Source organism: Balaenoptera borealis, assembly GCF_965194805.1.
Source record: "Balaenoptera borealis genome assembly, chromosome: 13".
NCBI lineage: Eukaryota > Metazoa > Chordata > Mammalia > Artiodactyla > Balaenopteridae > Balaenoptera > Balaenoptera borealis.
This window is the reverse complement of record NC_138870.1, coordinates 38,282,542-38,296,547: the sequence shown is the minus strand read 5'-3', so window position 1 is coordinate 38,296,547 and position 14,006 is coordinate 38,282,542. Positions and strand designations below refer to the sequence as shown.

Sequence of the window (14,006 nt, the reverse complement as noted above, 5' to 3'; positions counted from 1 at the left end):
GAGGCCGTTTCTTCTGCCTTTTTTTTTTTTCTCTTCTGTCTTGTGTATTGAATTCCTAGTGCCCAGCACAATGCCTGGCACAGAGAAGGTGCAAAATAGACATGAAGTAAATGAATGGATTTCCACATGCATTTTTTGGGTTTTATTTGATCACTTATTAGAATATAAGCTCCACCGAAGATGCGATCTTCTCTCCCTGGTTCTGTATCCTCAGACCTTAAACAGCACGTGACCTATAGGAGGTCTTCAGAAAATATTTACTGAATTAATAAAGATTGTGAGATGAGATCAAGCCAGTGCTCTGAGCTAAATGAAATCTCTATGTACATGACTTTTTAAAAAAGCAATAGGGCTTCCCTGGTGGCGCAGTGGTTGAGAATCCGCCTGCCAATGCAGGGGACACGGGTTCGAGCCCTGGTCTGGGAAGATCCCACATGCTGTGGAGCAACTGGGCCTGTGAGCCACAATTACTGAGCCTGCGCGTCTGGAGCCTGTGCTCCACAACAAGAGAGGCCGCGATAGCGAGAGGCCCGCGCACTGCGATGAAGAATGGCCCCCACTTGCTGCAACTGGAGAAGGCCCTCGCACAGAAACGAAGACCCAACACAGCCAAAAATACATAAATAAATAAATAAAATATTAAAAAAAAAAAAATAAAAAAATAAAAAAATAAAAAAGCAATAGACCTGATTTATGAAGGCCACTGCTAGCAATTCCATGATCAGCTTTCAAAGGGATGTTTGTGTGTGTGCCAAATAAGTCAGTCAGTATGGTGACTGAACTCTTCAAAGTAAGTATTTTGGAGTATAAAACAAGCCACTAGCCACAGTTTAGGCAACTGTAACCCTCAGGAAAACCATGATTACCCCATTGCTCAAAAGCCATTTGCTGTGTTGCTTACCCTTAGAGTGGATGGCAAGGCCTGTTAGAAATGTTCACGTCTCCTCTGTGATTTGTAAGCTGCAATATGCCTGTTATAGAAGCATGTACCCAGTGAGTACTAAATACTACCTAAATTTAAATGGAGGCAGGAAATATGAGACAACCTGGCATCTTGTGGATGGAGGATAGGCTGAAACCCAGTGGAGAACAAGGACTGCAGTTCTAAGTGCAGTAACTGAAGGATGTAACTCTGGCTTTTATTGAAAAGTCACTTCTAGGAAAGGCTTACTTATAAAGCAAATAACCTTAAACTCTACTGTATTTGGGGATTAAAAACAGCCTTCTTCCTTTTCTTTTGCTCTCACCTACCCAAACGGAATGGAATGTCTAACTTTTCTTAGGTCTGATGCTGCTAGAGGGGGCCTGGCAGTGTTTAATTTCTAACAAACTGATGTAGGCTGAATCATTCCCAAACTTCAAGCTTACAAAATGAGAAACATTATTTCATATACCTATTTTGCAAATTAGGTATGGATTATTTTATTTTTTTTATATCACTAAATTCAAAACAATTCAAACCATAAGGGTAGAAATTTCTCTGCGTGTTCATGTCTTCTGTTTTATCATTTTGATCCGTATCACATCCGTCTCTTTTAACAGGTTTTACTTGACTTCAAACTTTTCAATAAAACTCAATGAACAGACATTTTAGTCTTGTAGGCAAATTAAATACTTTAGAATTTTCCCATTTAAAATAACTGACCATTCACATGATAAGCAAAATTACATATTTAAAACTACATATTTTATTAAAAGTTTATTTCATTAAAAGTTCACATGATCAATATCAACCTTACCCTTTAGACCCCGATAAAAGATACTTTCAAAATCTTAAATTTGCTAGATTAAGAAATGCTCCTATTTCTCACACATTTTCTTTAGTGTAAAGGCTATCAAAGTATCATTTAAATTTCATTATGAATCTTTATCTTATATTCTGTTACCTTTCTTACTAAAATTATATACATTCAAAGGGATGATACAATTCTATTGAGAAATCCATCTACTGGAAAATCCAACTTAGGTTACGCCAGTCACTTACATTTCTCCATTTTTAGTTGCTTTATCATGACTGTCACTATTATTTATTGGCCTACTATGTGCCTGGAACTGTCCCTCATCCTTTTATATGTTAATTTTAAACTTTATAACAATTCTGTTAAGTATCATTACCCTTTCTGTATTATTATCTCTACTACACTTTTCTAATATGGAAACCAAGGCTCCAAAGCTTTATGAACCTGTCCAAGGGCTGATCTGTATCCAAAGGCCTACCTTTCCAATCATACCACATAGCTCTTCAATAATCAATATCTTTCATTCATCTACTCATTCATTCAACAAAATTGTATTGATCACCTATGCTGTGCCAGGCATTAAGCTGCTCACTGAGATGATAGCCTCAAGATGCTCACAGTTTAATGAAAAAGACAAATAATGACAATGACCTATATAAGTGGAAGAATGGTAAAATTGCTAATAAAAAGCAAAAGAGCTACATCTGAGTTAAAATATAGGTAAAAGCAGCTATCTATAATACTAACATTAGCTCATAATTATGGAGGGCTTTTAGTGTATCAGGCACCACAATCCTGCAAAGTAGGCTTTTCAAAATCGTCATTTTTAACACAATCATCCTTGAAGTAGGTTCTAATATTAGCTTCATTTTACAGAGGAGGAGAAAGTTATGTTAATCACTCAAGATCACACAATTAGTGAATGTCTGGACTAGAATTTGAACTTATATCTGTCTAAAACATAAGTTTAAGTAGTGGTGGCCTCCACCTCTGCAGACCCAGGCTAAGTGTCTGACAAAAGTACTGAGACAGAGGCAAGATAACAGACTCAACTGAGGAGAAGGAGCTGATGTGGATAAATAAAAAGGACCACAGACCAGCAGAGTGGCCCCTTTCTCCCTCACCACAGATATTCGTAGTCCAACAGGACGCAGGTGCACATCCTTGGCCAAGGTGAGGCTGTCTGTAACAGACGGTGGAAATGATCTTCCAACTCAGGAAAGAGTCATCCTTTTCTTTTGCCTCCAGTATAAGTACCTCTAATGAAATTCAGGTTTTCATCCGCAAATCCAAACCTCAAGAAAAGATCACTTTCACCTGATCCCTACCTACACTTATACCTACACTTATCCAGGGCTTTGTTGGGGGGGTGGGGATCCCTGGGGCCTCGTCTCTCCTTCTTCCCTCCAGATCCAAGCGGATGTCGATTCCCAAGGCATCCATCCCCCAGCCCTCTGAGAGCGGGGTTTGAGTATGCCGAGGCAACAAGGGACTGAGAAGGTCCCCTCTGAGAGAGGCAGGATAATCTCCAATTCTAGAAGACATTAAGAGAATGAGCGGCCAAGGCTGACAGTGCCTGCATATATACGATGATCAAAAATTGGGAAAGGGGTGGTGGGAAGGATGTCCAAGTCAAGTCAAAGGTTTTTAACATCAGGTCAACAATCTCCCTTCACTGCCTTGTGACTTCCCTCCCTCCACTGAATGGTGAACACTCTGAATGATCCTCCATGTTTCCACAATTCAGTAGTGACAATGGAGAATCTCATCATCAATCGTTCTCTCCCCAGTTCTCCTGTGATATTCTAAAGGCTCACTTTGTAATAAAAGCTATTCACTTCTTACTTTAAAAAAGTCTTCTTCCTCACTTCTTATGCATTCAATTACATGGTGGCACATGGGGGCATACATACTTGGTAAGAACAGCCTGACAGCGATTGGCAGGATGGGATAAGCCACATGTGCTACCAATGGAAATACAATCCCTACATTTATGAGCCATTTATTGGGAGCCAAGTGTCAGCTGTTGGAACCTTCTGCTAAGATTCCCTGAAAGAGATTCCCCCTGAAATAGGTTTCCTGGAATCTGAATAACACTGTCATTCTGTCAGAAGATCAGTAAGAGTACAGGAAAGCACACTCAGTAATTATCTCTTTGCAGAAACCACATGCTGTTCTTCAGCTCTTTTATATTTAAGTACATGTGTCTGCAGCACAGCCACGGTCATGATCACCCTTAACCTGACACTTAGTGGACAGTTCCTGCATGCATAATATGACACAGAGCAACACAAAACCAGGCAAGGACTTAGAGCTCTCTGAGGTTAAGAGTAACAGTTCCATATGTATAGCTGATTCACTTTGTTATACAGCAGAAGCTAACACACTATTGTAAAGCAATTATACTCCAATAAAGATGTTAAAAAAAAAAAAAAAAAAGAGCAGCAGTTCCCATGACTGCTTTTAAATAAAAAAATTCATTATGATGGTGATACTGTAACTGCCACTCAGGTAGTGTGAGTGAAAAGGCCCCACACCCGCCATTGTACATGCCTCCTTGCATCCTCCTAGCAACCCCACAGGGCTGAAAAGACAGGCTGAGAAGCCGAGAAACTTGCCCCAGGTGATAGATTCTAGGTGCCAAAGCCAAGCGCTAATTCAAGTCTTCCGACTGCAGGCCTGTCTCCTTCCCTCCTCATGGCTCTGCATCACCACAGCCTTCACAGGCTCTTTCTTCCTTTTTTTTTTTTTTTTAAATGTCCTCTTTAGGGATTAACTTTCCCCAAAGAAACCAAGAAGCTCAGTCTTTAAAATCTACTTTCCCTAAGTAGCATCTAAGATCAGTGAGCTTACACTGTTTCTTCACTATTTGTATTACTTAGAAACAAAGGTGGGTTTTATTTGTTGGTTTTTCTTTTGTTTGTTTAGAAAAAAGTATCTTATGTTTTACACAGATTGAGCATTCAGGAATTGTTTAATAAGTAACAGTAGAAGGAAATAAAATGATACAACAAATGAATGCAATTGTTTAAAATCATAATATAAATTATAATAAAACACTGAAAATAATGTTAAGGGTCTGAGTTTTATACGTGGGGAGGGTGTATTATTTTTGTTTAAAATTTAGTGGGGAATAATTTTTCTTAAAAACTTTGCAGAAATCAGAAAAATATTTTTTTAAATGCTTAAGTCTGTGTCTATGGGATGCCACAAGAAAAATCTAACCATCATCCTGTCTGTGCAAAGCCAAAGACTATTTTTCAAACGTCTAGATAGAATGTCTGAAGAATCATAAAAAAATCAATTATGTAAACACAATCTTAGTTTATATAAAACAAGCTTTATAAACAAGCCTGTAATTTGCATAATTGTACTTCGTGAAAGAACATCTATTTACAAGACTTTGACCTTTGGCTAAAATTCTGCCAAAGTTAAAATAAAAATTATAGAAAAGAGAATTTTAATGACTAATATCCTTTCTTCCCCCAATTTCAAGTATTTGTATTTTTAAATAATGTAGGAAATAGTAGAGTTTCAATGTCTTAGACTGAAAGCATTAAATATAAAAGCAACATCTGGACTTCACAAAAGAATATATTTTCTTTCATTTGTATTTTTGGCTGATGAATAACTTACTGCAGCAAGTTCTTTCAATTAGTATTCAGACATGTAGCCAGGGCAGTAATAATACCACGGCAGAGAAAGTTGCCTATTAACCCTTCAACTTGTCTTCTGTGCAAACGTTCTATCTGATTTGGGGCTGAATAGTATTTGGATTGCTCTTTGGTACATGTCCAAAATATTCTATTGTTGACATTTTCACCTAGTATTCTTTAAACTGGCTGCTCCTTGGGATGGCTGCTAAATAATTTTAGTTGCCTTTAAAAAAGCAAGACAAAACTAAAGGAAAAGCAATAATGACATAAGACAATCACTTGACTGTATTAAATTCTCACAATCTCTACATTTACATATGAGTTACCAATCAGTCAAGAAGTACGTTTCCTTGGTTGAAGGTGACTGGAAATGATGTTTTTCTGTTCTAAAAATCGTGATTTTTGCACAGACCCAGCCCTGAATGATTTGTATCAAAAGCAGATGAAGCAGCTTAAATCTTATAGCAAACAAAGCTTCCCATTACAATCTAAAAAACAATCCCTTAACAAATGTTTGGGACTATGTGAAAAGCATTACGATACGTAGGCTGTAGCGTACAAAGGGAAACGAGATAGCACTTCTCCCTCTAAGACTATACGTTTTGTTAAGATTTACTGAATTGACTGGCATACAAAACACAAACTGATACGTATGATAACATAAGAAAACCTAAAGTATTAGCTAGAGTGGAAACTTCTATAAAATACAATGATTTTAATCTAACCTGCTACAAATAACGCTTTGAGAGTTCAAGACCACCCTTTAACTTAAAGCCTGACTGTGGAATTCTTAACAGTATATTATAATCTTCCCCCAAGAATGTCAGAATTTAAATAATATCTCTGAGGGAAATCTTCACAGGAGCTTTTAGTCTAAATTTCTTGGTTTCTAAGAGGAAAAAAAACAAATGTACAGCAATCAACTTACGTGACTGTTACAACCCCTTGAGAAAAAAAAGGAGTGGGGGGTGTGTGTGTAGAACTCTTCTTTAGAGCTCTGTTTGTGTCAGATCCAAAGAACAATGAGACTTGTAAGACGAGACTGGGGAACCTTTTGGAAAGCAATTATTTGACTTGAGAGTTAGAACATGGAACATAAATTGTGAGTGTGGATTTGAAACTGAAAATAGCAGAAGGTTTATGCAACAGGGTAAGACTATGTTCAAAGAGAATGACTTTAAGAATAGTTTGCTTTGTTTTGCTTTTTAGCTGTCATACCCTGGTAAAGAATATATACATATACATACATAAATACACACACACACACACACACACACACACACACACACACACACACACCCCCATATACGTATGAGCCACTTGTCATAGCAAATAAGGCAAGGGCAGCATCAAGAGTGATTTGTTGAGAAATCAGGGAACATTAGGAATGCTCAGGACACTCTACTGTTCTAGCTCCTTCCCTCACCTATCTGGTTATTCCTCCAGGGCTGGCACAGGCACCGCCTCTGTAGAGCCATCCTGGATTCCCCTAAGCAAGGGTACATGTTTTATCCTTGGTACCACCACTGAGCCTGGTACACATCTTGATTACAGTACAGCATTAATCACAGATGACTGCAATTATCTATTCACATATCTGTCTCCTTCCTAGATAGTGAGGTACCAGAGGTCAGGGACCACAGAACCTAGAAGAGTTCCTGGAAGAGTATGTACAATCAACGTTTTTATAGCAGATGACTGTGGGCATCTCCAGGTGCCAAAGAAGAGAACTCCATGAGGGCCATAAAAACCACTAAGCATTATGTTTATTATTCATTTATTTAATTAAATAAATTTACTTAATTGAATAATTTAATTAATTTGTTTAATTATTCAAAGTAATTCATTTATTCTTTCTTTCAACAATGATTTGCTTGGCTTCCACTGAATATCAAGCACCATTCCAAGCACAAGGGACCTAGCTTAGAACAGAAAGTACACAAAACAGCTGCCTTTGAGAAGCTTTCATTTTAGAGGGTGAGGAAGTGAGAATTTTCTTAAATTATAGTAATGGAATGTCCACAACATTTGGGATATTTTGCATGACCTAGTCTCAGTCCCCAAGAAATTTACATTCTAGTTGGGAGGATTAATTAATGCAAAGATAGTGAACAGCAAAAATACAAGGTGAATGCTAATTGCATGGAACAGAAAAATAAGGAGTATGAGCATTCATTGGTGGGTGCTTTGGGCTAGAGGGAACAACAACAGCTTCCTGGGATTGTGACGGGTTTAGAAGGAGAGAGAGCTGCTGAGAAAGAGAAGGAGAGTCTAGTATTATTGGGAAGGGGAATGGTCTGAGCTAAAGCAGAGGAGAAGAATGTAAGGCTTGTTGGAACAATACAAAATTCTCCCCTCCTGCACATCTGTTCTCCTCCACCTGCCACTGTTCTCAAGTCCAAGAGTCATCCCAGGCTCCTCTCTGCTTGCTGGACACATTCGGTCTCCAAGACCTTAGAGATGCTGCCTCGTTCATAAGCTCTCAGACCCACTCCTCTCTCTTCTCATGGCCACTGCAGGCCATTTCTGAACCTGACGACCAGAAAGGCTTACCTCAAGCATCTCCCCTCTCCAACCCATTTCCCAATGCACTGCCAGGGAGATCTTTCCAAAAGCAAATTTGATTCTATCACTCCTTTCCTTATAACCTTTCTGGAGCTCCAAATCACCTACAGGGTAAAATCCAAAACCCTTAAAAACGTTTGGAGGATTCTTCATGGTGCCACACCCCCCTGCCTTCCCAGCCTCGTGACTGCTCCCTTCCACCATAGGCAATACTTGAAACTCCAGACTCTCCTCCTGCCCTTTATGCCTGCCTGCTTCTTCAGCACCTGGCCCAACAATCCCTTCTGTGCAGCGGTCTCCCGTCCTCCTCCACGGCTGTGTATGTACCTCAATAACAGCACTTACTGCAAATGGCTGGTTCCACGGAACCCACCTCTCCACAGCCAAAGCATGCAACTTACTCATTTTTTGCCTCCCAACACCCAGCTCAACACCTAATCCTACAACTAGCACAGGCTTGCTCAATTAATGATGACAAAGCAAAACTGATGCTAGGGTCAGATTTGCAAGTGATTAAACATAAAGTTTGTAGTGAGGGGATAGAGATAGTGCAGGAAGATAAGTCTATATAAGAATGCGACAGTGAAAGGGGAAGCAACAAAGACACTTGGGAGGTAGAGCTGGATCATTATCCCTTAGAGATAATGGGCCTCTTCCCACCCATCCCCCACCCCAATGGCAGGACCATTAGCTGTGGGGATCAGAGAGTAAACTCTACCATAAACAGACTGGGAATCCAAAGTGGTCAAAAAATGTCACCGGCCATTTCAGTAAATGAAGATGTTGCTGCCATAAACCCATCAACCACTGCAGCTACCCCATGATGCCCCCTGAAGGGAATTCACGATGGAGAAAAACAGGATACTGGCCCTAGATAGTTAAGATGAATATTAAAGGAATGATTTCAATAAGCCCAGACTCTTGCATTTTCCCGTACATAGAAAAGCACTAAAATCTTTAACTTGAGATGTCTGTTTTTTGATTAGCAGTAATCTTCTGATGTTCAACTATGTGTTTTTTTGTTTTTGTTTGTTTGTTTGTTTTCCCCCAGCAAAAAACTCTTATATATCCTGGCCTCTCCCTTACCTCTTTGAAACAGTTCCTCAAAGCTACCTGAGAGGCTGTTATCCCAGGCTATAGTCCTCAGTAGGTCCCCAAACTAAACATAATTCTCAACTCTTAGGTTGTACTTTTTTTTTTCAGTTGACACAACCAACCATCTAAACAAAAAACCTTTTGCCTGAACTATCTGAAGTGTTCCTGATAACTCCCTTCTTTTTTGAGAACACTTTTCTTCCCTCAGTGAAGTCTGAACAACGGAAATGCAAGAAACAAAACAGCATACTAAATATCTACATTCTGGCTATAAAAATTATTTCTATCACTTTCTACGTCAAGAAGAGATGTTAAATTCAATTTACTGATTAATGAGGTGGCAGGGTGTGTGTGTGTGGGGAGGTGTTTCTGGAAGCAAGGCAGCTAAAGACACTCTTCTGCACACCAGGTGCACAGAACCTGCCTCAACGTGTGATCTCCACCAGCACCAGTGCAATAAAGGCCATGAGCCAAATACTTCCTACCACCACTGCCTCAAGATAACACCTGTGGTTGGTTGTTGGAGCTGATTTAGAAAATAAGTGGCCTTTTGCACAAATGCTCTCATGCCAATAGGCTGCCTCTTTCACAAACCTTTGGGCACAATTTCTAGTGGTCATGAGTAAAGCAAATATGGAAAGGACATCATAGTGAGATTTACCATCTTTGATTCTCTAGATTAGTTAATGCCAAACAAGGAAGCAATCCTCACACTTAAAGCACTAAACGTGCTTCAAAAGTAAGCAGAGGGCTTCCCTGGTGGTGCAGTGGTTGAGAATCTGCCTGCTAATGCAGGGGACACGGGTTCGAGCCCTGGTCTGGGAAGATCCCACATGCCGCGGAGCAAATGGGCCCATGAGCCACAACTACTGAGCCTGCGCGTCTGGAGCCTGTGCTCCGCAACAAGAAAGGCCACGAGAGTGAGAGGCCCGCGCACCGCGATGAAGAGTGGCCCCCGCTTGCCGAAACTAGAGAAAGCCCTAGCACAGAAACGAAGACCCAACATAGCAATCAATCAATCAATAAATAAATAAATCAAAAAAAAAAAAAAGTAAGCAGAAACCCATAGGTTTAAAAAAAAAAAAAAAAAAAAGCAGCCCAAATCCCAGTCTACTAGAGGGCACACTTCCATTTATATATGTAAAACATTTCTATGATGTAACCAGGGACCACATCTAGCTTAAATAGTTTTTCTTTTTGCCTCTTGCAAATTAATTGATCATAGATGTCTTACCCAAGAACTTATGTCAAAATAACTCTCCTGCTCTGAATTATAAAGTTAATAACTATAGAGATATTTCATAGAAATCTTCAGTACCTGAGTGGGTTTTTAATTATTATACAACTATTAGTTGTGACAATCAAGTACTAGGAGAAATATGTTAGTCAATAGCTTGAACACAGCCCTGCATTACAAAACTAGAGGCAGAGGTTAAAATTATAATCTTCATTTCACCAGAGTCTCCCCTTCCATAGTTTTATAATTATTTGATAAAAGGCTGTATACCATCAGCCTACTTCTGGTGACATCCAAAAAGGCTTATTATTTTTCAATGACATAAACTTTCCATTGGCATGGTAAACATCTCTTGATATAAATCACTGCAACCCACATTAAATTTGTATAACAACCCCAAATTGCTGAGACCTGATATTTGTTGACTAACATAAAGTATGTTGACTTGACCCCTATATACACTAAAATATTAATTTCAGTAGACTATGGAGGGTGGGATGAAAGAAGAGTAGAGATATTTAACTTTTTCTTAAATATATCTACACTGTTCGACTTGATACAACTATCAGGTCAATACAAACTAGCCCAAGTTAGTTTTCTTTCTAAATTGAGATCTACTGATGGCAGGCTGGAACAAAGCTCAGAGTCTCTTGCTTACTTCAATTTCCATTTGGGTTTTTACCCTTATTTATTTAAAACTGTCAGTGTAAATAGTGACACCTCACCATAACAGATAAGTGTTTTCCTATGAAACAGACCGTGCTAATTTTATTATAACTTTTTAAAGTTTGTTCCTATGATTTATATTGTATGCAATCATGATTTACTACCACAGCCTGCTAAATAGTAGCATTATATATTATCTGACAGCTGGAGTGACCCGCTGAAAAGGGCATCAGTACGCAGAGGTCTCGCAAGTCAGAAAACCTGGGTTTGAATCTTAATAAGCTGTGTGAGAAGCTAGGCAGATGAACCTGTGAGCTTCAGTTTTCTCTCCTATAAAAAAGAATATTACTATTTGCTCCCTCCATAAGAATGGACACTTAATAAATTGTTCTCAAGTGAATGAAAGGTAATGCTAAACCATGGAGTATAATCCCTTCTATTAAATTTGTTTTTGGATTTAAATGAGCAGTGCCTACAATAGCCAAGCTATGGAAAGACGTTAATTGTCTACAGATGAATGGACAGAGATGATGTGTCATATATATATATATTATATATATATGTAATGGAATATTATTCAGCCATGAGAAAGAAGGAAATCCTGTCATTTGCAACAACGCAAATGGAACTTGAGGGCATTATGTTAAGTGAAATAAGGCAGAGAAAGACAAATACTGTATGATATCACTTATATGCGAAATACAAAAAAGGTGAACTCACAGAAACAGTAGAATGTTGGGGGCGGGGAGGTGAGGAGATACGGGTCAAAGGTTACACTTCCAGTTAGAAGATGAATAAGTTCCAGGGATCTATTTACAGCATAGTGATTAGAGTTCATAATACTGTATCTTATGCTTTGAGAGAAGATCTTAAATGTTCTCGCCACAAAAAACAAATGGTAGTTAAGTGACGTTGCAGAGGTGTTAGCTAACTCTATGGTGGTAATCATTTTGCAACTTATAAATGTATCAAATCAGGACGTTGTACATCTTAAACTTACACATTGTTATATGCCAATTATATCTCAATAGAGCTGGAAAAACCAGAAAAATAAATAAATGAGCAGAACCTAAAACGTGAACGAAAAACCACATCAATCTCCTAAAATTAAGTTACTAATAAAATTATTAGAGAAGAATGTATTAGAGAAGCATATATTAGAGAAAAGTATTAGTACAAGAGCAGGAACTGTTACGTTTTTTAAACTGATTTGGCGTCCAGGAAACTGAGTCGGAGTCGGCCTGGTAATTTAACTGCCCGTCTTCCGGACGGACCCAATATGCCATCATTCCCTGACAGTGTTCTCTTTAGGGACCAGATTTTCTCCCCACTGCTCCAATTGCTTTCGCCTTCCTCACCTCCTCCCACTCCGTTTGTAACTCTTAAACAGCTCTCCCTCCGTTCTGTCCACTCTTTCTAAGCACTCTTAACCAGAAATGGGGCACCGGGGCCCTCTGGACGGGTAGGAAATGCCTTGCGGTCCACCCAGCCTAAGGGCTTCCTCCTCCCATCCGTTCCCCCGCGGGCGCTGCGGATGGAAAAAGGATCCCGGCCCGCGCCCGGCGGCCACAGATAGTTCCCGGGCCGCCCCACCCAGGCCCAACCCTCCGTCCCACAGCCGCGCGCCTGCTTTCACCTCAAGGAGGATTCAGGCGGGTCACACGCCTGCTCTCCCAACCCGGGCGCGCTCCCCGAACCCCGCCCACGGGCTCGCCGCCCGCGCCGGTTCGAGCCGGAGAAAATGACCCAAAAGTTGTTGTTCTGAGTCAAGACTTCCGCGCTCGGGGGCGTCCCCGTAGCTACCGTGACTATTCAGGGGCCGCGTCCCTCGCCCGTCCGGAAACTGACCTAGGGACCCGCGCTTACCCCGCGCCTCCCCGGCCTTCCCGGGGGCCGCCCGCTCGCCCGACGTTCTGCGGCGCGAGGCAGCCGCACTGCGGCCCGGGGTGGGCGGCGCGGGCTTTCCCCCCCCCACCACCACCACCACCACGGCCCCCCGCACCCGAGCTCCTCCGAGCGGCCGAGGGTACCCGCCAGCTTCCATTCTCGAGTATGCGGCGCCCACGCGCAGTCCCCGACTTCTCCCGCTTTGCCTCGGGCTTTCGGGAGCGGACGCGGGGCCCCGCGCCGACCCACCCCCGGAACCCGCGGCTCACCGATATCCCCATCGTCGTCGTCGTCCTCCTCCAGCTCCATTTCTAGCAGAACGTCCCTGGTCATCATTTGCATGGCTCCCACCGGAGGCGGCTCGGAACTTGGCGCGAAGTTGGGGGCTTTCGGGGTCCGGAACGACGGCGCTCTGGCGGGGCCGGCGCCTGGGCGGGGACGGCGGGGCGCGTCTCGCTCCCGGCTCAGGGGCCGCTGTGCTCAGCCCGCGCTCGGGGAAGCCGAGCCCAAGCAGCCGCCGACCCGAGCCCAAAGCAGCCTCTGGCCACCGGAGCCGGGCCCGGCCACTGAGCATGCCCAGTGAGCGCCGAGGCTCGCTGAGGAATGATTGAACTTCCCCCGGTTTGTGAGGCTCTCCGAAGGAAGTCGGGAGAAGAGAGGGAGTAGCCGGCGCCCGCGTAGTGCACGCGAGTGAACTCGCCGAAGGGGGAGGCGAGGGTGGGAGTGGACAGGGTTCCCCCGAACGTTGCCTGCAAACGAGGCAGCTTTCTGTTCCAAGGTCATATATGGGCACGTCCGGGGCCTCGCTCTCTTTGACATCTGTTACCAGAGAGGGGGGAAATGCTGCTGGAGCTCCCAGGCAGGACCCTGAAGGAGAGCGCGTTTGCATGGTGTTTAAAGACGAAGTGGGGCCAGTGGAGGATGTTAAAGTATCAGTTACTCTGACTCCAAGTGGGGGAACGTGTATGCTGTAGGGGAATGGGGAGGGGGCAATTACAGAGAAGGTCAAACTCGTAGATGAGAAACAACAGAAAAAAGACCAAGAGAGCGAGATCTAAAGAAACACGTTCACAAAGGCAGGAGGATTTCCGCCTCAAGTGAGGTTAGGAGGCTGGAGAAGCGCCACCTACCCCCGCCCGCAGGAGCGCGCACAGGGAGTGG

The 14,006-nt window shown here is 42.1% G+C and overlaps 1 protein-coding gene and 1 long non-coding RNA gene across 3 annotated transcripts in view; one reads left to right on the top strand and one right to left on the bottom strand.

Annotated features, from left to right (window-relative positions):
* The window catches only part of LOC309608886, a 542,507-nt gene extending 532,401 nt beyond the window's left edge, over nt 1-10,106 (top strand). Inside the window, exon 2 of the long non-coding RNA XR_014233149.1 lies at nt 9,805-10,106. This is a non-coding gene — a long non-coding RNA (uncharacterized lncRNA). The remainder of the gene's footprint in view (nt 1-9,804) is intronic.
* Nucleotides 1-13,461, bottom strand: part of ANO6 (anoctamin 6) — a 219,760-nt gene extending 206,299 nt beyond the window's left edge. Inside the window, exon 1 of one of the 2 annotated variants that reach the window (XM_082349376.1) lies at nt 13,115-13,461. In XM_082349376.1, coding sequence (XP_082205502.1) covers nt 13,115-13,187 — 73 coding nt within the window. In that variant the 5' untranslated portion in view covers nt 13,188-13,461. The remainder of the gene's footprint in view (nt 1-13,114) is intronic. The other variant, XM_082349377.1, reaches the window with a different exon arrangement.
* Between the last annotated feature and the right edge of the window lie 545 nt (nt 13,462-14,006).